Source organism: Cyprinodon tularosa, unplaced genomic scaffold (genome assembly GCF_016077235.1).
Source record: "Cyprinodon tularosa strain WSP-4 unplaced genomic scaffold, ASM1607723v1 ctg33, whole genome shotgun sequence".
In the NCBI taxonomy this organism is placed as follows: Eukaryota; Metazoa; Chordata; class Actinopteri; order Cyprinodontiformes; family Cyprinodontidae; genus Cyprinodon; species Cyprinodon tularosa.
In genome coordinates, this window is record NW_024039041.1 from 779,574 (window position 1) to 804,828 (window position 25,255).

Sequence of the window (25,255 nt, forward strand, 5' to 3'; positions counted from 1 at the left end):
AACTGTTGACGTATTTAATCAAAGTAAACATTTTTTTACCAACTTATTATAAAAACAGAGGTTATATATTTTGAGTAAAGCTTCTACATTCATCTGTTCATTAAGAGACAATTTATAACAAAGTAAACTTTAACCTTTTCCTTCTCAAAAACACATTTAAATGTGATGTTAAGCAATTCTTTAATTGCATCATTTGGCATATATGAAGAAAATGTTAGAATAATGCATAAAAATACAATTATGTAAATTATTTCCACCCCCTAAAGTTTCCGCAGCGTGGCTGCAGACATTCAAACAGCTGCTGTCGGCCTTTTAAACAAAGACCATTTCACATTCATGCTTGTATTGACCATCCCTACATCTTCCATTATGAAACTTAGCACAGTATAAAACAAGAACACTTCCTGTTGGAGCTTCGGCTGCAGACCTGCGAGCATCTCCTCCTCAGTAGAGGTGAGGCCAGGCTCAACTGTAGCGACTGCTGTGGCTGCGACTCCTGCTTCTGAAAGAACTACGGCTGGACGAGCGAGACGACCTGGATCAGACGGGTTACAATAAAATATATCAGCTTTTAGCTGTCAGAAGACCAGATAAAGAGGATGCAGATGCCTACATTTAAACTGAGAACATACTACTAATAAATGGATGACTTTAGGATCTATCTGATAGCATCTTAGAGGGCAGGCAGGATAAAACTGATATGAAAGTGTTCAGTCTTACCGTGATCGGCGCTCAGAGCTCCTGTAGCTCTCACTACGTCTGCGCCCTCGTCTCCTGCTCACGCTGCGACTCCGACTGGAATAGCTGTCATACGAGTCGGACCTACATTGAAACAAAATGCCAGATAAAGGCTTAAAGGAATAGTACACCCAAAACATGATTAGCCTTCATTTTCTACTCACCCCCATGCTGAACAACACTCTGGAGTACTTTTTTGATATCTCAAATGCATCTGGAGATCTGGGAGGCTTCTTGCTGTCTGCTGACATTCAAATAATGGAGGTCTATGGTGCCCGAGACAGAAAGGTCCATAAAAGTCCACAAAAAACGTGTCAATATTCCTCCATACTGCTCGTCCAATGTATTCCAAGTGTCCTGAGTGGGTAGCATCCAGAATTTACTCGAAACGAAGTCATTTAGAATGTTTTTAGAGCATAAACAGTAGTGTATAGGATTTCCTGAAAGCGCGCACACGCGCGCACACGCGCGCTCACGACGCTACGGAAGCCGGCAGACCAAACCATCGCATTCAGCTCGGCAAAGAACTCATGCTCTTCCTCAACACTGAAGTCCTCAGATATTTTTCTTTCGTTGTTTCTTTCTTTGCACAGGTAAACAGCAAATTTCTTCTTCTACGCTTGCATTATTGGAAGAGCAGACGCTGAATGCGCACTTTCATCTGGTTTGATCTGCCGGCTTCCGTAGCGTCGTGAGCGCGCTTTCAGGAAATCCTATACACTACTGTTTATGCTCTAAAAACATTCTAAATGACTTCGTTTCGAGTAAATTCTGGATGCTACCCACTCAGGACGCTTGGAATATATTGGACGAGCAGTATGGAGGAATATTGACACGTTTTTTGTGGACTTTTATGGACCTTTCTGTCTCGGGCGCCATAGACCTCCATTATTTGAATGTCAGCAGACAGCAAGAAGCCTCCCAGATCTCCAGATGCATTTGAGATATCAAAAAAGTACTCCAGAGTGTTGTTCAGCATGGGGGTGAGTAGAAAATGAAGGCTAATCATGTTTTGGGTGTACTATTCCTTTAAGAACGTCTTAAGAAACAGATTTTAAACAGTTTAATAAGCACCCATGGTCCTACCTGGGTTATATTTTAATGGTATTCTGATTAGACTTTATTACACATTAACAGGGTAAAACAAGGTTAATTACTTTGACTTTTATAGCTACAATTACTGATTATTTTACTAATTAATTAATCTATTGATTTTATTTTTTTATTTTAATAATAATCTAAAAACATATTTTTAGTAAATAAAGTTCTAAGTTTAGATTAAAGGAAATAAAACCTTAATGCACATTTTAAATTAATTGTTAAAAAGAATTAGATGATTCCTTTTCAAATATTAATAATGATTAATCCTATTAAGCGTTTCAGCTCTACTGTGATTTTGTTTAATACAAGCTGCCAAAACTACCGTATTTCCACGACTATAAGGCGCACTTAAACGTCTTTTTTTTCCCTCAAAATGTGCGGTGCGCCCTATGGTGCGGTGCGCCCTATGTGTGTTGTAACTGCGACTTTTGAGACCACCTCATTGAGGAGATGATGAAAGAGTGGCTGAATGTAAGGAGACCAGGTGTTTTTTTTCCACTCATCACCATCGCTGTTAATATGTAACTCCATGCGTGCCCATCTCACAGCTGATGTGAAAAACATGGGGAAACAAATTAACGCTGTGCTCGCTGTTCAACCGCTCGACATCGGTGTGAACCGGACCCAGCAGGTGCAGCAGAAGCAGCGAGTTTACATGCAAAGTCAATGGTTGACGCGCGTATAGGTGCAGCAAAAGGTCCTGCACCGCGTAACGCAAATGAAACGGGCTGGGGAGATGATGAAAGGCAGGTGTATGTGAGGAGACCAGGTGCTTTTTTCCACGCATCACCATCGCTGCGTGCCCATCTCACAGCCGATGTGAAAAAAAAAGGTGAATCAAATGAACGCTGTGCTCGCCGTTATCCCGGGGGGTCTGACAAAGGAACTTCAACCGCTCGACATCGGTGTGAAGCGGCCGTTCAAAGTAAGGCTGCGAGCGGCGTGGGAGCGATGGGTGACAGACTGAGACCACAGTTTCAGGATATGTGGAAGGCAGCGCCGGGCAAGTTACGCCACCTTTAGCGGATGGATTGTAGATGCTTGGACTAACGTGTCTGCTGGCTCTGTTGTTCAAGCTTTCGCAAAAGCCGGCATTACAGGTGCTGGTCATAAAATTAGAATATCATGAAAAAGTAGATTGATTTCAGTAATTCCATTTAAAAAGTGAAACTTGTATATTATATTCATACATTACATACAAACTCATATATTTCAGATGTTTATTTTGTTTAATTTTGATGATTACAAATGACAACAAATGAAAATCTCAAATTCATCATATCAGAAAATTAGAATATTGTGAAAAGGTTCAAAATTGATGGCCCCTGGTGCCACACTCTAATCAGCTAATTAACTCAAACCACCTGCAAAAGCCTTTAAATGGTCTTTCAGTCTAGTTCTATAGGCTACACAATCATGGGGAAGACTGCTGACTTGACAGTTGTCCAAAAGACGACCATCGACACCTTGCACAAGGAGGGCAAGACACAAAAGGTCATCGCTAAAGAGGCTGGCTGTTCACAGAGCTCAGTGTCCAAGCACATTAATAGAGAGGCGAAGGGAAGGAAAAGATGTGGTCGAAAAAAGTGTACAAGCAAGAGAGATAACTGCACCCTGGAGAGGATTGTGAAACAAAACCCATTCAAAAATGTGGGGGAGATTCACAAAGAGTGGACTGCAGCTGGAGTGAGTGCTTCAAGAACCACCACACACAGACGTATGAAAGACATGGGTTTCTGCTGTCGCATTCCTTGTGTCAAGCCACTCTTGAACCACAGACAGCGTCAGAAGCGTCTTGCCTGGGCTAAAGAGAAACAGGACTGGACTGCTGGTGAGTGGTCCAAAGTCATGTTCTCTGATGAAAGTAAATTTTGCATTTCCTTTGGAAATCAAGGTCCCAGAGTCTGGAGGAAAAGAAGAGAGGCACTTCATCCACGTTGCTTGAAGTCCAGTGTAAAGTTTCCACAGTTAGTGATGGTTTGGGGTGCCATGTCATCTGCTGGTGTTGGTCCATTGTGTTTTCTGAGGTCCAGGGTCAACGCAGCCACATACCAGGAAGTTTTAGAGCACTTCATGCTTCCTGCAGCTGACCAACTTTTTGGAGATGCAGATTTCATTTTCCAACAGGACTTGGCACCTGCACACAGTGCCAAAGCTACCAGTACCTGGTTGAAGGACCATGGTATCCCTGTTCTTAATTGGCCAGCAAACTCTCCTGACCTTAACCCCATAGAAAATCTATGGGGTATTGTGAAGAAGAAGATGCAATACACCAGACCCAACAATTCAGAAGAGCTAAAAGCCACTATTAGAGCAACCTGGGCTATCATAACACCTGAGCAGTGCCACAGACTGATCGACTCCATGCCACGCCGCATTGCTGCAGTAATACAGGCCAAAGGAGGCCCAACTAAATACTGAGTGCTGTACATGCTCATACTTTTCATGTTCATACTTTTCAGTTGGCCAACATTTCTATAAATCCTTTGTTTTTATTGGTCTTCAGTAATATTCTAATTTTCTGATATGATGAATTTGAGATTTTCATTTGTTGTCATTTGTAATCATCAAAATTAAACAAAATAAACATCTGAAATATATGAGTTTGTATGTAATGTATGAATATAATATACAAGTTTCACTTTTTAAATGGAATTACTGAAATCAATCTACTTTTTCATGATATTCTAATTTTATGACCAGCACCTGTATTTCTGAGGAGCCGCGCTGCACGGAAAGTGACTCTGACAGCGAAGAATGGGAAATTATCATGTCTGATTTAGCGCAGCTGTTTAATTCAGAAACAGAGGATGATGACTTTGATGGGTTTGATTAATACTTTGTAATAAATACATGAATAAAGCACAAACATACTCAGTTTTGCTCCCGCTCTATTTTTCTACCTGAAAACTTAATTCAACAGCAGCCTCTGGGCGGGTCTCCTCCTCTTCACCGCGGTGGCTGGCAGGTGTTTTTTCATCTAAATAATCTAAATCTTGCAGCTATATTTGCTGTGATCAGTGGGAATAAAGTAGTTTTAATATGTTTTTAAGTGAGAAAGGCCACCTGAAAACTTAATTGCAGTCAGTTCATCCAGATTATCTATTTCTGTCGGAGGCGCTCAGACCCCCACATACCAGCGGTGCACCGACAGCAGAAATCCCTTCAACAGCAGCCTCACCGCGGCGGCTGGCAGGTGTTTTTCATCTAAATAATTTACAGTGCAGGCACCAGGATACCGGCAATAAAAGCGAACATATTCCGTCGGCAGGTTTCAGGATTTTAAGTTAATTTAGGAGTAATCACAGCGCTGTGTCATCTGCGATGTGTCTGTCTCATGGCCAGCTCGCAGGTTTGATTAATACTTTGTAATAAATACATGAATAAAGCACAGTCATACGTATTTTTAAATACGCAGTAGAGGTATTTAAAGGTAGTAGAGGACATGTACCTGTATATAAAAAATGCGCCCTATAGTCCGGTGCGCCTTATGTGTGTGTTAAATACAGAAATGGCACACATAACTGAGAGTGCGCCTTTTAGTACGGTGCGCCTTATGGTCGTGAAAATACGGTATGCTGTCAGGAACATGTTCAGTGATGGAGATTTTACTGTTCAACTCAAGTGAAAACTTCAAAAACAAAACAGGCAGCGTGGATTTAGAGTTGTTGAAAAAACATTAGGAATTTAAATTTGACTGGATATTCATTGACATTTTTCTGTTTCTTATGAAATTTCAAAATCAAAATAAAATACAGTTAATAGTGATTCATCTGTGTAATAAGCCATCCCAAATTGGTCAAGCTTCTTCCCTTCATTGGTGTACTTAAAAAAAACCCAGAGAGAATACGTGGGTGGTACTTAGTATTTACCTTTTGACAATCAGTGACTTAGAAAATATCTCCTACAAACAGAGCTTTAAAAGGAAAAGGAGCAAAAATCTGAGATTAACTTCAAAAAACAAACAAACTATAATCAAGTAGTTTGTTGAAAGTTTAGATAAAGTTATAAATCAAAGGAAGACCAATTTATGATTTACACGATCTTTAATTGGATCACTTTGTGCTTAAAGTTAAAGAACCATAAAATCTAAACTGGTAAAGCTTTAACTGCAGAAATTAATGACTGAAGTTTTTTTAAACAGATTACAACGCAAAAGTTTTCAAGTTAGCCCGGAAAAACAAAACACATATCGGAAGGTGCTTTCTAATATCCCAGTAAAAATCTGCTTACGTGTCAAGTAAAGCAGTTAAATCTCTGCCTGTTAGTGTGGACAGGTTCTGAGTCACTATTGGTTTACTTATTTATCTCATTTTTATAACTATATTCCCAATGATCTAGTCCATATGGCTGCATTGTATTGAAATTCCCCACATATTTATGAACAGTAGTCCTGAGTAAAAGAAAAAAGAAAAAAAAAAAAAAAAAAAAAGGATTTCTTTGTATAACACCACAATTTTGGCTCCCTGGAGCTTCCGCAGCTGGGGCCGGATCTATCAAAGGTTTGCGTGTATAAAAACGTGAGCTATTTCACTGCGCACTCCAAGAAATGTACAAACTGATCTATCAACAGCGTGCTAAAAGGATTTGGTCTTTAAAACGTGCTAAATAGCGCCTCTTATCCATTTAGTACTTTTTCTGCAATGAATATGCAAAATGGGGCGTTTACGCGCAAAAGTGCGTCTTGTGGGAGGAGAAATGTAAATATATTAATTTAGCACTTGCAAAGTGATTTATTAAACCTTGAAAGCAATTTTGCTAACGGTATCTGACTCTATATTTAACACGTTTCAAAAGAAGGTGCAAATGGTCTGTATGCGTAATTGCGCACACATGGCAGCGGTTATTGTCGCAAGAAGGAGACATCGAAATGAAGCAAGGAGACGCAGAGAACGCATTTTTTCACTCCGTGTGAATATTTTTGGAATGAACGAGGAAACGATCATCAAAACATATCGTTTATCCAGCATTGCCATTTTGGAGCTGTTGGGGGAACTCTGAATGGATTTGGAGCCAGCCACAAGGAGGACCCACGCAATACCAGATATCACAAAACTCCTTGCAACATTGCACTTTTTTGCATCTGGGATCTCCCAATCTCGTTTTTCAGAAGTGCGCGCAGTAATCTTATCCACAGTCACTTCTTGTGAGCCATTTGGTATGTGCATTTTTCTACAGGCCAATACAAAACACCTGTTTTTTGTTTTTTTTTACTGCAGTGTAGAGTAGAAATTCAGCCACATACCACCTTAGGGAATAGAGGTTGCCAAAGTTTATATATATATATCCATCCATTTTCTTTACACGCTTGTCCCAAGTGGGGTCGCGAGGGGTGCTGGTGCCTATCTCCAGCAGTCAAATGGCGAGCGGCGAGGTACACCCTGGACAGGTCGCCAGTCCATCGCAGGGATATATATATATATATATATATATATATATATATTTTTTTTTTTTTTTTTTTCTTTGGGATTGGGTGGGGGTGTCACTGTAAGATTAAAATTTATTAATGCACTAGTTTGCAAAAACTACAAACTACTTTGCCGCAAACCACAAAACGCGCAAAACCATCATTTAAATAGGGCGTCTCCAACAATTTTGCACCTGCCACCAGTTATGCAATCGCTCTTGTTAAATCACCCGCAAACCATGGTTCAGCCCCTCGCGCAAAATTCCAGTTTGCGAGCGCAAATTACTGCACGCAAAATTGGATCTTGATAAATCCGGCCCCTGGAGTATTACTCCCATGGTGCAGTTCGGCAAGCAACATCATGGCTACCGGTGAGAGTGGAAAGTTAGTGTTGAAAAAAGGAAACAAATCATCTGTTGTTTGGAACTGGTTTGGGTTCGCAGTGACAGACATCGCACCTACGGCTTTAAGGTGAGGGACACAAACATACCAAACATCAACGGGAAATGTTTGTGGAATCTAGGGTAATTAGAAAGATGCTTAGCATTTGCTATAAGGAGAGCACTTTTCTAATGGTAAAAAACTGACTTTATGTGGCAATTTTCTCATCATGGAATGTTTTTATTATGAATATGCTGGATTGCATTTTTTTGTAGAACGTTACAGACAAATGGAATATGAACAATCTAGGCTTGGATTTATTTCAGGATCGCTTCAAAGGAAGGAAGTCAATTCGTTTTTTATTTTTATTTTGATTTAATATGCTGCTATATATTTAGCAAGTGTGCTTTGGTGCTAATAGTGTCCATAAAATGAACTTGTGGAGGATCTAGAATTTTAAGGATGTATGTCTATACTGGTAAAAGTTTAACTGGTGTTATTTCCAAGCATACTGCTGTGTTTAATGTAAATATGCACAATGGAGGCAATCAGTTCATATCGCCCAGCCCTATTTTATAGATATTGGTTGTAATTAACCCACATTCTCCACACTCCTCTTCTTTGTTTCCTGTAAGCAGTAATGTTTTTAAGAGATCCAAGATATCTTTTTTTCTTGAAATCCAGTGTTTTTGGATTGTTGGGTTTCCTTTGGATCATATTTGGGGAATCTGACTGATTTAAGGTACCAGTGGGTTATCTGAATCTGACTGAGGCGGCTCACAAACCTGGACTTCCTGTGGCGATGGTAAGAGCGGCTTCTGGAGGGACTTCTACTGTACGACCGACTGTTGGGAAGACAAAGGCAAAACATACGATTTTAGAAATGATAAAACACAACTCGGGATAAAGATTTATTTGATGACATGGGGAGATTAACAATAAACATTAAGTTAAACATATTTAACAAATAAAAATATTGGTAATTACACAAATATGTCAAAATTGAATGTTTTGAAATGTGAAATGCATTGAAAATGTAAAAATGATTACATCCCTATCAAGTCCAGTACCAAAGTGGTCTCCCATTAGAACTGATCTTGACTAAATAGGCTATAAAAAAGTAAAAGATACAGTTCACCAACTACGCTCTTCTTCCTCCTGCCTAAATATTTTACCCGCAGCCTTTGTAAGGAAAGCTCTGCCTGTCGATACAGCTGGTATAATTCAAACAATAAACATATTCCTTTTGTCAGGCGTTTTCCCGAGGTCCTAAAAAAGAAATGATCAACTGCTGAGAAAGTGCAGCTTGGAAAAGCTGCTACTGCAGAACTACAGGAAAATCTAAAACCTCCCCTTCATCAGAAAGATTATTCGGAAAAGCAGTTTTCGAAAAACGAAACACCTTTCTAACGATGAGCAACTTCTGCATCTTCCAGCCAGGCCTCCATCCTCACTCACAGTACAGGGATGACCGTTGTTATGGTGTTTAATAACTGTATAAATGCAGACTGCAGGAAAAACCACAGTGCTGCTTTAACTGGACATTATAGTACAGCATTCAACTCCATTTTGTTAGTGTCTGGAAAACTAGGTCAGCCTTTCTAGTACTGCAATTGAATGATTTAGATCCTACTAGAAGAACAGGGATTTGTGCATTTGTGTCAGTAGGTAGCTTTACATCAGGGACGACAAAAATTCCTCAAGGGCCCATCATAGGGTCCCTTCAATTCATTATCTACATGCTCCCCCTTACTCGGATTATAAAACCCAACAACATAGGTTACCATAACCAAGCAGACAACACAACTTCACATTAACATATCACCAGGTGAATATGACCCTATTTAACCTCTGGGTAAATGCAAAGAAGAAATAGAATTATCTTAATTCAATGTCATTTTTATTCTATTGAGGTAATTGTGTTGCCCCTGTGCCACTGAAATGTACTATATAAATATACTAGCCTTTCCTAAGGCAAGTAGCAGGGCTTCTGTCATTCTATGTTCTTAAATTCAAACTTTAATTAAAAACTGATTAGCTTTGACTCAATCTTTACTCTTTAAGACTTTAATGACCTTTACAAAACCTTTTGAGAACAATCTGGCATTAATGACAAAAACAGTTCAATTAACTTTCCTGAGAACTTGTGTTTGACTTCTTTCCCAACTAAAACTGGGAAGTCTCATGACAAATGTGATGATGGCTGAGAATAACGAAACATGAACATTTTTATTGCATAAATATGCAGCAAAGCCAGTTTGAAGAACATGAGCCTCTTGACAGGTTTTCATGTAAAGCTGAAAGTCCAGTGATGAATTCCATTCTAAGGCTACCATGCATCATGGGAGCTTGAAAGGGCATAGCCACATGTTTTTCATTAAAATGATTAATTTCTCAAAAATAACACATCCACAGAATGTCTAGAGTGGTGCAAAAATAAATGAATTAATTTGACTCAAAAAACAAGTTTAATGAATTTTGACAGTTCCAACATATAGAAGTATAGCCCTATGGGCCTGCTCAGGGCCGTAGTGGGTAGCACTGCCACCCTACAGCAAGAAGATCCGGGTTCGATTCCCGACCCGGCTCTTTCTGCATAGAAACAGTAGCAGCAAACAGTACAGAACGAGAGTGGCCCAGTGCAAGTGCGCCACTTACAGGCCAGGAGGACTTAAATCTAAAGCATTCACCTTCAAGTTTTGTCCAATTTAACAACCAAACTTCTCAGCCAGAAGTAAAAATTATCAAACAAATGAATGTTGAACATGTTCAACAAAAAAAAAAAAAAAAAAAAAAAGGAGAAACAAAATTTCAAAATGATTACATTCATAACTGAAGAAAATTAAAAACAGCAATGAGAATCTGGGTATATTCAAGACCTTTTAAGGGACTACATTTAGAGAGATTTAATTAAATTTCTCTTTAGAAAATTTGTAAGAATTTACAAAAATCCTGGTACAAAATTATCTGCAACTGAATCATTTCAGGACTATGACATATTGAAGATACCACCTCAAATGGTACGGGTACCTTTGGCCTGCACAGTGAATCAAATCTTCAAAACAAACATTAACTGTAACAGTACTTGCCTCACTAAATGCCTTTAAGGGCTAAGGCTGAACGAAAACATGACTCATTATGTGTTGACATGTGCAATATAATAAATGTTGAGTAAATAGTAAAATCTTATTAAAACATTTTCATATACAGTTCTATTCAACTGTTTCATTTTTATCGAGGTAATCAAAGAAAATCTGCTTTATACAATAAACTAATTTAGTTAAATACATACAACTTAAGGACACATTTAGGAAATTATTTATTCATTCAGTGAATTGTGGTCCTTTTAGACCTTCAAAATAACATCTAAATTCATCTAACGTAAAGAACCAGAAGATGCTCTACCTGTGTCTGCTGTAGCTCCGGTATGTACTGCTGCGGGAGCGGGATCGTCCTCGTCTACGGGTTCTCCGACTCCGACTGCGGCTCCTTTAAGAACAGCGATTGAAGTTTCTTTAACAAAAGGGCGCAGCAAGCCGAGGCTGTGGTTTGGTAGCTTTAACACACTGTGAGATATTTATCTCTTACCTGGAGGAGTAGGTGTAGCTGTGAGATCTACTTCTGGATCTGCTGTAGGAGCGGGACCAGCCTCTGGAGCGGGACCGGTGACTGGAACCAGAGCGAGAATGTCTTGACAATGATCTGGACTTTTTTGGCGAGCGTGTGCGTGACATGCCTCTGGCCTTCCCCATAGATGGGGAACTTTCTTCACTCGAACTCTCCTGGTTTCTCGGCCTCTGGTTGAGCCGCACCGTCTTACGAACCTCATCGAACAGGGAACCTGGCCGGACTCGGTTTTTACTCTTTATCTCCATTTTTACTCCCTGCATGGTGAGACGCTGCACGCTCTCGTTGGCTGGTTTGCTTTTAACTGTGACAGCCTGGACGTTCACCTCTGGCACAGCGGCCATTCTTTTTAATGGCTTCCATTTGAAATTTATGCCGGCTTTTCCATTAGGTTCTTCTTCCTGTAGTTCAGCAGTTGTTGCTGAAGAAGTGACATCATGCTGGGCTTTCCGAGTAAATGCAATATCAGTGCTAGCCATTTCTGATGACTTTGAGTTGGAATCGAGTATTAATTTGGTGGCAGTGTTGGACGTATCTGACATGACAGGAGGTTCAAGGATCTCAACATTGTGCTCTGGAGTACAGATCTCCATATCATCTAAGGAATCTTGGTCTTTGATACTGTTCTGGTTTGATGTTTGTTCAGAGTCATTTGGGTTTTCAATTCTTTCTCTGGATCTCATTTGCTTCTCTTCTTCTTTTACATGCTTTCTTTTCAAATCAGTTGAATGTTGGTCCTGTTTGTTACCATCCTCACCAAAATTATCTGGAACCTCTCTGCCAGGACTGCGTCTCTCTCTTTTAGCTTCATCATCCTCTTCCTCCTCGTCGAACTCTAAAGGTGGCTGCCAGTGGAAGGTCTCTCTCAGCTTCTGGTGTTTTCGTTTGGATTTTTTTGTTTTGTCTTTGCCATGATGAGAACTGCTCTTACTCTCTCCTTTTCTCTTATGTTTATGCTTCCGTTTTGCTTTCTTCTTGCTCTTCTTACGCTCCGGCTCTGCAGCCTTTGAAGCACTCTCATCTGAGGGACAAGATGAAGAATTGGCTGCAATGGCAGCAGCAACTTTATACCCTAGCTCAGTCACTGCTTTTGATGTACTTCTTAAAGCCTCGTAGTCTGATTCAGAACTGGCTTCTCCTTCTTCTTTTTCAGAACCAAACACTCTTTTGTTGGTTATATTCTCCGTATCTCCATCTGAATTCCACCCAGTTGACAGCACTGTGCTGGACTCAACAGTGTGCTTCTCTGCTGCTTTGTATTGGCCCTCCTTGTCACTGTCACTGTCCCACTCAGAGCGACTCTCCGCACGTGGTGGAAAGTAACGTTTTGTGTCCGTCTCCTCTGAGTTGACCCCATCTCTTTTGTTCTCTAAAAACCCAGTCATATCGGGACTCCGCTCACTGCCTATTCCTTTTTCCGAACCTGAGAGTCCTTCTCGACCCTTATTAATTGAAATAAACGTATCTAGGTTTTTTATTCTATTGAGAGAAGAGTAGTACTCCTTCCATTCTTTGTCTAACGAAGTCCCTCTGTTGCTGCTTCCTTTTTGTTCCTTTTCAGAGTTCGATCTTTTGTGGGATGAAGATCTGCTCCTGTACCGCTCGGCTGATCTCGAACTGCTAGAACTTCGGCTCCTGGAGCGACTGAAGGACTTGCTCCTGGAGGACCTGCTGTGTGAGCTGTGTGCAGTTTGGCGTGTCATCTTGTCTTGAACTTCTTCCTGTAAGGACTTTGGTGTTACTGAAGTCTGGGTTTTTTCTGAGATGTTCACTGCTGGAGCAGTGCTAGAGGTATCCGTGGGCGTAGCTTTAACCTTAGCTTTGATTTCTTGAATATTAAAGTAGGAGGGCTTCCAGGGCTTTTGGTCTGGTTTCCAGCGGGATGGAGGAGGACTGTCGCTCAGCGGGATCACAGGAACCCTATCATTTACTGCGACTGCTGGTAAAATGGAAACGGATGTAGACTTCTTATCCTGGACCTTCCCAGGTACTGGCATTATGACATCCATTTTAGGTTTCATTGTCTTCCTCCTCTTTGGAGATCTGGAAAAACTCCTCTTCCTAGACGACAAAGATCTAGATCTGGATGTGTATCTAGACCTTGATCTTGACCTGGACCGAGAAAATGACCGAGATCTTGATCTGTGCCTTGATCGTGATCTTGACTGGGAATAAGATAGAGACCTGGATCTAGACAGAGATTGACTTCTCGATCTAGAATAGCTTCTGGACCCTGAATAAGATTTGGATTTTCCACGGGATCTGGATCGACTGGATGTGTAGGACCTTGAGAAGGATTTGGAGAAAGACTGGGAGGATCTCCGTCTTCTTCTGCTGGAGGAGTGATGCTCACTTGAAGGAGACCGGCTTGGTGTGCGAGATCTAGACCTCCTAGGAGAAGAGGCTGACTTTTCACCCTCTGAGTCGTAGTGTTCTCGTGATTTGCTCTTGGAGCTTTTCTTCTTGTTTCTATGTTTGCGCTTTTTGGCTTTCTTCTTGTGTTTGGCTTTTTTCTTCTGCCTCTTTGGCAGCTGCTGCTGGCTTGACCTCTCAGAGCTCTGGCCTGAAGAATGCCCTCCAGACTGGGACCGAGGGGAAACGCTTCTATTATCCCACTTGCTTGAGGTTCGGTCTTTTAGTCTGTTAAATCAAAAGAAGCATGAAGGAAAATAAAGGAAAAAACACAAACAAAACACAGAGACAAGTTGGTAGTAGAATATGAGTCCTACTTGTCTCCTTTGCTCCACCTTTCCGGACTTGTGGGAGGAAAAGCTTTGGTTCTCTTTGTTTCCACTTTCCAATGCGGTGGAGTTTCACTGCCACCACGTTCTTCAACAGATGTAGAGCGTGATTTGGATCTGGTTGGGGTGTGATATCTCTAAAAACAAAAGAAAAGGCAAAAAAAAAAAAATGTAATTTAACACTATTTCTGGTCAAACACTTAGTTTCTTTTTATTCCTTTTCTGATCAAAGCAAAGATGATGGTGATTAAAATGTATTTTATTTACATCGAATATAGTCTATGAAATTAAAAGAGAAGCGTACAATTGTTCCTCTGCCTCTGATCTTCCGCCCAGACTTAGTAACAGCAGGTTTCTGTTCAGCTGGGGGACCAGTTTCTTGTTTTTCAAGACTGAAAGATACAATCACATTTTAACCCATTTTACAAGTAGTGCATACATTGCATTACAAGACCATTCATACCCTATGATTACGTGCAAGACAACATTCTGAAAAATGTTATGGAGTATTGTTAGATATCCAATATTCAAAAATTGAACATTTTGTATCGCACAACTGCAATAATACAAGGCTGAGAGGCTTGGCAAGGAGAGCATCCATCAGAGAAGCAGTCAATGTGGTATAAATCCTATGAGAAGACTTATTTGTAGAATGTGGTTTAATCAAATAAAATCAAAGTAAAATCTTTTGACTGACCCCCCAAAAAAAAAGAAGATATTTGTGACATAAAACAAACATCGCACCTGATCCTAAACCTACATAAACCCAACAAAGGTGGAGCACGTTATTGGCAGCATCATGCTGTGGCCTACAGGATAAAAGTATCCTAACAGCCCGTGGGGAAGCATTGTCCTAGCACAGACTAGGAAGCTGGGACTACAGATGGAGCTACAGAGCAGTTTCTAAAGAAAAGGCCTGAGTTGGAGCATAGATCTTTCACCCTGTTGGGCGCAAACACTAACTATTCAACCTAAGCCGCAACAGAACAGAAATCAAAATATATCCATGTTTGAGAATAACCTAATCAAATCCTTACCTACATCAAACTGAGAATCTGTAGCACAACTGTACTATACATATTCAGAGATGCTCTCCTTCCAATAAACAGCTACAAGCTGGTAGAGTTGTAGCCCAAAACAATTCTCTACTCATATATGAGAAAGTTCAAGAGGACTGAATGCTGTTGTAGGGTGTTACATGTGTATGCTTTAATATGATGGATAACTAACACTTCTGTTTTCTCCTCCTGTGTTGGCATGTCGCGTCGCAGCAGGAAACGATTCTCTGGCACAGGTGGGATTTCCTCTGGTCGAACAACGGGCTTCTCCCTCTTTCCAGCCTGCTCCTTCTCTTCATTGGGCTTACTTTCACCTCCTACCGTCTCTTTTTCTGCAGACCTTAATGAGCAGTAATACATCCAATCATGTATTTTAATGGCAGTATTCATATCATTCAATTAATCTTGATCATGGACTCATTTTTTTTTAAGTACCTTTGCTTGGGAGTTACTTTATCTGTCTTCTTGACTTTTTTTCCTTCCTTCCTTTTCTTTTTTGACTGTTTATGTTTTGCAAGACGCTTTTGATATTTGAGCTTTTCTTCTGATTCGCTTTCAGACGAGGAAAAATCGGACAACTCATTAGAATTAAGAGATGAAGTCCTTTTCCGCTTGCCCTCAAGCACTGGAAATTGTACATATTTAATAGGTTAAATATATGACACACATCAGGATACACACTTCATACTTAACAGAAGTATTGAATGAGAAAAACTATATTTATATCTGGTAATTTCTATAAGCACTACATGGATTTTTAAGAAGAAAAAAAAAAACATGCAGATAACGGACCATCATTGGCAGATTTAGTGATCAGCTGTCCACAGTCCACCACTCTCACATCAGCATAGGGTCTGCTAGCTGAATCCGTCTTCAGTTTCTCAATCTTCTTGATCACTTCAAACCCAGAGATGACGAGACCGAAGACAACGTGGACGCTGGATGGAAAACAGGACTTACTATCACTGACTTTCTGGATTTAAGAAGTTCAGGGGTAGGTTAGCATTTGAGGCCGAGTCATTTCAGGCCTGATGGATGCTGCATATTTTCATCTCAGCCATTTCATTTAAAATAAATGAATCTTGGACAAATAATCCCTTTCTTGATTAGATACAAAACAAACCACTGGAATTTGTTTTCCAAGTTTGAAGACGTTTCGCTTCCCATCAAGAAAGCTTTCTAAATTCAAAATGTCTGTAGTAGGGTTGCGTTCCAGGCTTATAGAATGGCCCAAACAAAAGCCTTGTTATGGCTTAGAAAACATGGAAATTTAACTCCCATTACAAAGGGGTGGACCTGTTTTTGGTTCAATGCAAGTCCACTGGATTGTTTTTCAACTTTTTTTGGAATGACTATGACCTGCATAACTGAGAATCTTCACCAGCATCCTTTGAAAGAATTGATTATTCCTACCCTTTATTAAAGTGATGTTTGCATTTCACTGTCATAGTGTAGTGGATACAAAAGAAAAATAAAATTTTCCTCATGTCAGGATATTCAGTTAGTGTGAGTTAATTTTCTTTAAGTAGTAAATGACTTATATTATATTCTATTTACCATGTTAAAGCAGCACAGAAAGGTCATTTAATGTTTATTAATTTTCTTTTACCAAGAAGGTGTTTTTTAGTGGTGATCTCTGTTGTCTGCAGATATGGTAGTAAAGAAATTTATTATCTTTTTTTCCTGGAACAAAATGCGATCACTTTGTTTTGTTTGTGACAGATTTTTATCCAGGGAACAGATCAGCACTTAAACAACGGTTTCAGACATTATTTCGACACATTTTCTATTAAGTTGTCGTGGTATATTTAGAATAACTTCTTACCCATCAAGGTGAGGTGCCATCCTAGTTGTGCTGTTTATGATTAATCCAGATGACAGGTGGATCAATTACAGTGAAGAGTTCATGGAAAAAAAGAAAACATTGATAACTGAGAGGACAAGTCGTTTAAATAACCTGAGGCTGCAACTGAATAAGACAAAACGACTTCAGAATGGCATGTAATGTAGAATACCACTCTTGATTTATCTGCCATTTGACTTGTAATTTAAAAAAAAAAACATTCAATTCTGACGGCTAAATATATTTAACATTTTATTGGTCTAACCAATCAATCAATCAACAAAAAAAATAATGTATTAAACTTAAAAATCAATTACAATATTTAACCCTAATGTCAAAAAGCTACCTGCGGAAAAACTCAATGATTATTGCCTTTGAATTACAGGAGGTTTGGCAGTCCAAGAAAAATCCCCAAAACATAAAATTGCTTTAAGCTATTAGTGAAACTGTAAAGCATTTCAAAAAATAAACAGTGTACTATCAGACATGTTTGCAAATAGAAACTACAACATTAAAAAGAAATTCAGGAGAGAGAAACACAGCCTTTGAGACACATTACCTTGGAAGAGCAGGATGCTAGAGTTTCTGTAAATTTTACACAAAAACGGCAAGAGAAAAAATGTAACACATTTGTAGGTAAAAAAAGAATGAATCCAATGTTGCTGTGCACTTTGAAATCTAACTACAGAGAGAAAGAGAGAGAGAGAAAGAGAGGGGGGACTTTGATGGACAAACATTATTCTTCAGGGCCACAAAAAAGGAAGGGTAAGTAAAATCTAAGATACAGCTTCAGTTGGGATCTAAGTGAAATGTTCTGCCTTATTTACATCAACTCTTACTCACATAAAGAATTGTGAGCCATTGGTGTCCTTCCCACGGTTGGCCATGGACAGCAGGAAGGATCTGTCATGTTTGAGAATGAAATTCTCATCTGTCGGAGACAGACAGAACGAGAACCAAAGTTTCAGTGCGTCTCCCGGTTAATGCTGATGGAAATATTTGACAAAACAAATACTTCAATTTACTTTGTTTCTATGGAGCCAAAAACTTCTTAAAGTTATTTTCTAAAGCTTCAAGTTGGTGGTTTGATGAGTTTAGAATAATTCACAGGAAATAGGAATGAATAAAATACAATCGAAACATACATACATACATACATACTGTACAATAAATATGTATGCATGTAAAGCAAAAACAGATTGAATCTTTTGGAAGACTAGTAAATCATTAATAAGACTGTTGAGTGTATAAAAATCAAGAAATCTGAAATAAAACTTAAAAAAAAAGCTATTTAGTGACTTCTTGTTGATGTAAGAGATGAGCTTTAAGTTTTTGACATTTAACCTAAAGAACTTCCAGAACTTCTTGTTTCTAAAATAATTATTTCTAAAAAAAAAATGCTACAATTAGCTTAGTTTAAAGATTATAGTTTAATTGAAGTTTTCTTTAAATACATTCAATAGACAAATAGTTTGAGAATAATGAGGGAAGAATTGGTTAGACTGGTGAGGAAAATTATACAATTCATAGATCAACAAGGACCTGTCGATTGCAACTCTGGTTTCCTTCACATTTCTTCGGCTTACATTCAAAATTAAGACAATCCTACAACCACAGCTTAGCTCTGTCTTCTGGTCTCCCTTATCTGATAACACTGCTAGATATGAATGAATGGAACATTCTTAATAACATCTGTGTAAACAGTCCAAAACTTTTAAAAGTTTACCCTGGAAAGCATCTTTACTTTCTTTGAAAGTAAATCTTGTAAAGAAACGCTTCTTCAAAGACACAGTTTGGTAACTTACTCTTCTTAGGGCACTTGGGTTGATAAGGCCACTAACTTTAAATTTTAAACTGTGAAATCTGTCAAATCAAAACCAAACTGTTAAATTGGGAATGTGTGTGATTGTCAGAGGCAAAAATAAAATAAAAATAAAATAAAAAACTTTGGGAATTATTAGGAGAAAAATCTTTTGAAGTCAGAGATTATTTTATTTCATAAAAAGTATTATTTTTTTTAGAAGTAAATCAATGATCAGATCTTCTCAGAAATCTTTTTATGAAATTGGTTTTGCTATTTACATCATACCTTTCGACTCTGCTTCTCTATGCTCTTTATAATAGTAAAAACAAAAACAATACACTGGAATCCGTCAAACTGTCTAAAGATAGCAGAAAACCAGGTTACAGCCAAACACTTGGAGGACAACAGGGATTTTGGACTGAATGGGAAGTTTATTGGGACATATGTAACCTTTGATAGTGAAAGCCTTGTTGTGAGGACTATGTTGGGATGGTGTTACTGAACTGTGCACATTTCTTACCTTCTCATTTTGCAAAAGACCACTCTATAAATAAGAGAATATGTTGATAGTTTTAGGCAGGAGGATTGTAGAATTCGGTAACGAGAATGGCTACTTCCCATGCTGATGTGATTAAGTTAACACATTGGAAAATTCACATGTTACTATTTATTTAATGAAAAAAACATGCAAAACTTTTCAGTACTTAAGACACACATAAAAAAAATAGAGATAAATCAAAAAGTACCTTCAAAGTAGCCACCATATATGGATTCACCTCCTCTTCCATTTCCTGTAGCCATAAAGAAAATCAAACCACCTTAGATTCTTTTTATATCTAAATATCTTAATAGTGTTTGTACTCTTCACAAAATCCTAATATAAATAATCTGTAATTGTTGTCAAGTGCTTCTTTTTGACACAGCTGCCATTTACAGAAAGCAGTATGTCTCTTGGATGTCTGACAACAATAATACAGAACAAAGCTGGGTTAACTGATTATAATATACCCCCTCTAGGAGTCCATTATTTGCTGGAATAAATCCTAAAATGTCAACCTAACCTGGATCTTTATAAAATGCTTCAAATCCAGATGCAAATCCAACAATTTGCAGTCACTTAAAACTTTTTTTTTTCTACCTTCTGTGAAGTCGCCTCCTTGAACCATGAAGTTTTTCACAACCCTGTGAAATGTGGAGCCTTTGTAACACAGTTTTTTTCCTGTGACTTTCCCGGTTCCTTTTTCACCTGAAATAAGAGATGAATATAAGCAAAAGTCTCAGAGAAATACAAACTTAGGCCCCGTCCACACGAAGACGAACCCTGGCCTAAACGCATAAATTTTTCACCAAACCAGCCTCTCATCCACACGAAGCCGGCGTTTCGGGGGTCTGTAAACGATCTTTTTTTTATTCAGCCTTCAGAGTGGGAAGATTCTGAAACGCCGTTTTCGCGTTTCCATCTTTACGCTCTAACCGCATATTTTTTTTTACACGCATGCGTCATAGCGTCGCCTCTAAACACGCATGGGCGACAAGTATCACAACAACAATGGCGCCGTTGCTGCTAATGCTACTCACCCTGCTGTCGGGCTTACAACAGAATCTTCTTCTTCTGGAATATCTCCAGGAAGAACAGATCAATATCGACGACATAGTTCAGCACCTGAATTTGACTTAACCATGAAAATGGACCCGCAGGGCAACCATGTATAAATATTAGTGCGCATGCCCAACATTTCGTCGCTTATTTTTGCTTTGGCACCACAGCGCCACTTACAGGCCTGGCATACATTTTGCAGCGTTTTCATGCATTCGTGTGGACGCTCACATTTATTTTACGTCTCCGTCTTTATGGCAAACGTTTTGGAAAATATCAGCGTTTCGTGTTCGTTTTGACTTCGTGTGGACGGGGCCTCAATAAGACCTGCAATTCTAGAAGGTGCTTCTGTGTAGCAAACCTCATGTAACGCTCAAAGAGAGAAGGTCTGAGTTACTGGATTTTAAAGAACTAGATTTTAGTGTTTAGACATTATAAAAAGTCAACATGTTGGCTTAAAACCAGCATCATCTAGCTTTTCATTTGGCTGCATCCAAGAGAGATATGTCTGTTAGAAAGTTCTTCACTAAATAGTAGCATCTGATTGTTAATTGCATTATTCTGAGGTTAAAGGTCCTGGTCTTAAAGAATATATTAAAGACTTTGAGAAAGTCACAATAGTACTGCAGGCATTTTGAGGTAAGCTCAAACAGAAATTCATGAGCAAACTAATTAATATCACATCAAGTTGTAAGGTGTGGAGAAAATTTGAATCGCTGATTTGGTCAGAAAACAGAGCTACAGCTTAGATCTAGTTCAATAAATGACTTGAAATCAAATCACACTACATGTTGTCTAGAATCACAGAATGCAGTGGATCACACTACTAAGTGAAGATAACTCACCAGTGCACAAGCAAAGAAAGTTTTTGCTTGTCTTGGGACAAACGTCAGAGAAAAGCTGAAAGACGATGCGTCCAACTATGGAAAATACAGAAAAGAGAGAGAATTATTACAGCATTTAATAAGGCATTTCAAAATTTAAAATAAGAACACACACATAAAAAAAAACATTTGAAGGTACAAGTAGGAACTCCAGCAGGGCTCCTGCATTATTACCTGGCATTATAGAAAGCTTTCAATACCCGCTAGCACCCAGAGGTGTCAAGTAACAAAGTACTAATACTTTGTTACCTTACTTAAGTGGAAACAATTGGTTATCTATACTTTACTTGGAGTAATTATTTTTTAGACAACTTTTTACTTCTATTCCTTACATTTTTTGGACTTATCTCTACTTCTACTCCTTACATTTTAAAAATAGACTCATTAGTTTTGTGAGCATACCAAAATCAATAGTTCTTCAAGACGATGCAAAGTTAAATCTGCCACTGTTACCATTAGTTATAAAACTAAGAAAGTCAAGTATAAAGAAGGTATCATTCACAATTGTAACTGCACCCTTTAATAGGGTGGTAAAATATCCAGCATATAGTTTAAAGCATCTGTCCTAAAGATTGTTTTCCTGCATTACTTTTATACTATAAGTACTTTAAAGAAATGGTACTTTTACACTTTTACTTGAGTAAAAAGCTTAAGTTAATATTTCTACTTGAGTAATAAATATGAATAGTTTTGACACCTCTACTAGGAACACTGATATAGTGTTTGACACAATGAAAAATTAGCATGGAAGAAAATTAACTGCAAAGACTAATTTAGCACAGAGCTAACTTAACTTAGCTAGTCTCTACATGTCCGTCTGTGCATACAGTTCCTTCACCTCTACAAAGAAGCACCAAAGTTAGCTCTTTTTACACATGTGAAAAGCTGCTGTTTTCTGACAGATTAATTAAAGAAATCATATTTTTTGAATAAATATTATTGAGTCAAATTTTTAAAGGCAGAGTGTGTCCAGTGGTATGAATTGGGCAATTAAGTATATAAAAAAATTTCTAAACTAATAAAAGTAATCATTTTGATGCATATTAGTGCTTTCAGTCTTTGAGAGCCCATACTCTAAAGACAATGGATCAGAGCTACACAAAAGCAGTGCTTTTAGGAGGATATAATACTTTTTATTCAGGCTCAAATATGCAATAATGTTTTAAATCAGGCTATGCTTTGTTTTATTTGTTTATTTCTTTATTTTTTGCCCTTTTTTTAAAGAAAGCTTGCCCTCGCAAAATAAAATAAAAAAGAATTACAACAGCAGGACAAGTATTTAGAACAGCCATTCAGTACTGAGCACCAAACCAGTATTTCAGGCTTGTGAACTTCTGATTGTTGCACTTTCATTTTGTACATTTACGGAAATATCACAGTTAATCTTTACATTGCGAGTTATTTGTTGAAGGCTCAAAAGAAAGCTGTTTATTAGTTTTATCTTTATATGCTTACCTGGCTCCCGGTTGAGTTCCACATCAAAGTAACACTGAGGGCGGTCTTTAACCCACATAATGATCAAAGTGCGGGTGACCTAAAAATGCAGGAAAGGTACAACAAACCTTTTAATAAGCAAGTCAGGTTAACTCCTCATTCCAAATCCTCAAGGTTTAAAAGGAATGACATGAAGAGGGTGGGGCAAGAGGGCAAGAGATTAAACTATTGGAGGAAATCTACGGATGAGGAGAGATTAGTGGGAGGGGAAAGAATATTCATAGTCCTGACAAAAAAAAAAAAAAATATATATATATATATATATATATATATATATATATATATATATAGAATGCGCCACCATCTAGCTGATTTACAGTCTTAAAATTAGGTAACCTATTTGTTATCTTCAAAAGTAGAAACATGCAGTTCAAGCATAGTTTAAATATCTTAAACAGATTTGAGTTTAGTTTTTTTTAGAATTTTGCTGGTTGCTAAATGAGTATCTGTTCCTGTTGGTCCGTATCAAAGGGAATGCAACCCCCATAAAAGACTAACTGCAAACTCAATTTGAGGTTCAGGAAGCAAGGACAAAGAGCAAACCAGGACTGCAAAAATACATGCTTCACTTGGTGATCTATTAGTATATGGTCAGCTTATCCTTGTGGTATTTTGAGTCATTGAGGTTTCGTTTGTTTTTGCATTTAAATTGTTAGCTATAAAACAGATTCCTTAGTTTTTTTTTACTTCATAACTGTTTTGACAATCTATGCTTTGAATAATTTCTTTCTTATACATAATGTATAATTAGGAAATGTGGTTATATGATTACAATGAAAAATAGTTAATTTGAATTGATCAGGGTTGATAACTTGTAATATCAAAGTAAATGTAAATAGATTGTAGCATACAGCATAATGGATAGAACAAAAATTGTAAAATTGTTTAACCATGGTTACTTAATCAACATAGGTGAGGATTAAACAACAATGAAAATGTGAATAACATGGGCTATGCATTGGACATGAAGCAAACAGCCTGGAGTTGAATCCAAGTATAACAGTACCAAACTTAAAAGAAATCTTTGAAAACTAGCACGGTTTAATTGGACACGTTTTTACATTTGTACTGGTATGTAGTCAGTCCTAGAAGAAAAACGGTTTTAATTAATTAAGATTCTGTATTCATTTTTAACTAAGTGTGAAAATGGTGCCCAAGACATTTGAAGGGAAACCCAGGAAATCTCATAAATCAAAACATTATTTTTACTACAAAAAAAATATTAAAAAGTGAGGCCCCTTTTTAGAAGATTTCGAAGCAATTTGAAAGTTATTAAATAGAAATAGTGCACACACATTTACGCCTCTATGTAAATATTCAAAGAGGTCTAGCAGATCTGACACTAAGCCTGGTTCTGCTGGAGGTTTCTTGTTGTTAAAAGGGAGTTTTTCCTCTCCACTGTCACTACAAGCATGCTTAGTGTGAGGGATTACATCCCAGTGATGCAATAAACTGGTTTTCCTTAGATAGAAAACTTTATATCAATTTGACTGTATGATCTGGTGAACTGTAAAGTGTCTTGAGATGTCATGTGTTGTGAATTGTCGCTATATAAATAAACTGAATTGAATTGAAGAGATCAAATGAAAGTGATAAAAATAACGCGTTCTCCAGTAGGTTACATTGGGGACACCTAAAGCAGAATTACAATCTGTCAGTCGCACAACGTGTATTATGTTACTAATTTGATGTGTTAACTGTGAGAGTCACTGCCAATACCGAAAACAACTCATTTAAACATTTCAAGATTAACTGCAGCTGCTTAATCCGTCTCCAATAGCTTCACATTCCACGAGTTCTCGTTCTAAAGTGTACTAACTGCTATTGAAAATGATTGACCTCATTTATTACTATTCTAGTTCATAACCTGAATATAATAAACAAATATATATGTTTGGGTTAATTTAGAAACGTCTAAAGATCGTTCACTTCGTAAACCTGAAAACACGGCCGATATTAAATTGGTCGCGCTAGCTGCCCTTAGCTAGCTAGCTATAAGTTAGCTCCGTTAACGTGTTCCCAAGCAGTAACGCAATTTGCATGAAGTAATTATTTAAATTGTTAAAAATGAAGACGAGGGAGTGATTTCAAGTGTCAATATATGTTTTAAAGTAAATTGTAATTAATGCAACTTACCTACGCACAGTAGCTAGCCGGGTAAATAGCGCTAGTCACTGACAGTAGACCGTTAGCTTGTGCTAACTTCCTTCTTTTTTTTTTAAGAATAGGTGCCGTCTTCATGAGGTTTGTCCATCCTGAGATGCCGTAAAAGATTTGTTGTGGCTATCCATAAACAGCAACCAGATTAGCTCTCTGGACAATTCCAATCACTGTCCTGATTGCTTAAGTAATAGGTTCTTGACGTTAGTCGATATTAATCAGGAATTATCCTCAGAGCTTGTTTATCCGAGCTTGGCTTTTTAGTGAGCAAATGTGTTTGCTTTGTATGATGTTATAGTTAGCTAGCTCCCAGTAGCATTGTGACAAGGTGCAGTATGAAGTCCACAACAATGAGGTAAGGTGCAACTTACAGTTTTAAAATAATTCACATTAATAAGTTGTCATTTTTTAAAGAATAAA

General features: G+C 38.1%; 2 protein-coding genes across 4 annotated transcripts in view; one reads left to right on the top strand and one right to left on the bottom strand.

Annotated features, from left to right (window-relative positions):
- Nucleotides 1-25,079, bottom strand: nktr (natural killer cell triggering receptor). Of its 3 annotated transcripts, XM_038293817.1 has the most exons (17): nt 24,812-25,079; nt 22,637-22,715; nt 21,143-21,217; nt 19,839-19,946; nt 19,447-19,491; nt 17,740-17,827; nt 16,879-16,908; nt 15,846-15,991; nt 15,489-15,678; nt 15,226-15,393; nt 14,300-14,387; nt 13,984-14,132; nt 11,216-13,894; nt 11,033-11,116; nt 8,413-8,472; nt 721-822; nt 1-535 (listed from the first exon to the last, which is right to left on the bottom strand). In XM_038293817.1, exons 2-17 carry the CDS (start codon nt 22,692-22,694, stop codon nt 466-468), a joined length of 4,140 nt encoding a protein of 1,379 aa, XP_038149745.1. In that variant the 5' UTR covers nt 22,695-22,715; nt 24,812-25,079; the 3' UTR covers nt 1-465. The 3 variants fall into 3 exon arrangements, with proteins under 3 accessions (XP_038149745.1, XP_038149746.1, XP_038149747.1); XM_038293818.1 differs by lacking the exons at nt 21,143-21,217; nt 22,637-22,715; nt 24,812-25,079 and adding an exon at nt 19,221-19,244 and having other exon boundaries at nt 19,839-19,911; XM_038293819.1 differs by lacking the exons at nt 19,447-19,491; nt 19,839-19,946; nt 21,143-21,217; nt 22,637-22,715; nt 24,812-25,079 and adding an exon at nt 17,456-17,481 and having other exon boundaries at nt 17,740-17,833.
- The window catches only part of sec22c (SEC22 homolog C, vesicle trafficking protein), a 6,309-nt gene continuing 5,967 nt past the window's right edge, over nt 24,914-25,255 (top strand). The window contains exon 1 of the mRNA XM_038293820.1: nt 24,914-25,190. The gene's annotated coding sequence lies outside the window, so the exon portion shown is untranslated. The remainder of the gene's footprint in view (nt 25,191-25,255) is intronic.

What these genes read in the sequence shown, in the direction of transcription:
- nktr (XM_038293817.1), bottom strand. Translation starts at nt 22,694, where the DNA reads ATGTGGGTTAAAGACCGCCCTCAGTGTTACTTTGATGTGGAACTCAAC. An exon ending in ATATGGTGGCTACTTTGAAG is followed by an intron (nt 17,828 to 19,446) that starts GTACTTTTTGAT and finishes TGTCTCCGACAG; the next exon opens with ATGAGAATTTCATTCTCAAA. An exon ending in CATCGCCACAGGAAGTCCAG is followed by an intron (nt 823 to 8,412) that starts GTTTGTGAGCCG and finishes GTTTCAATGTAG; the next exon opens with GTCCGACTCGTATGACAGCT.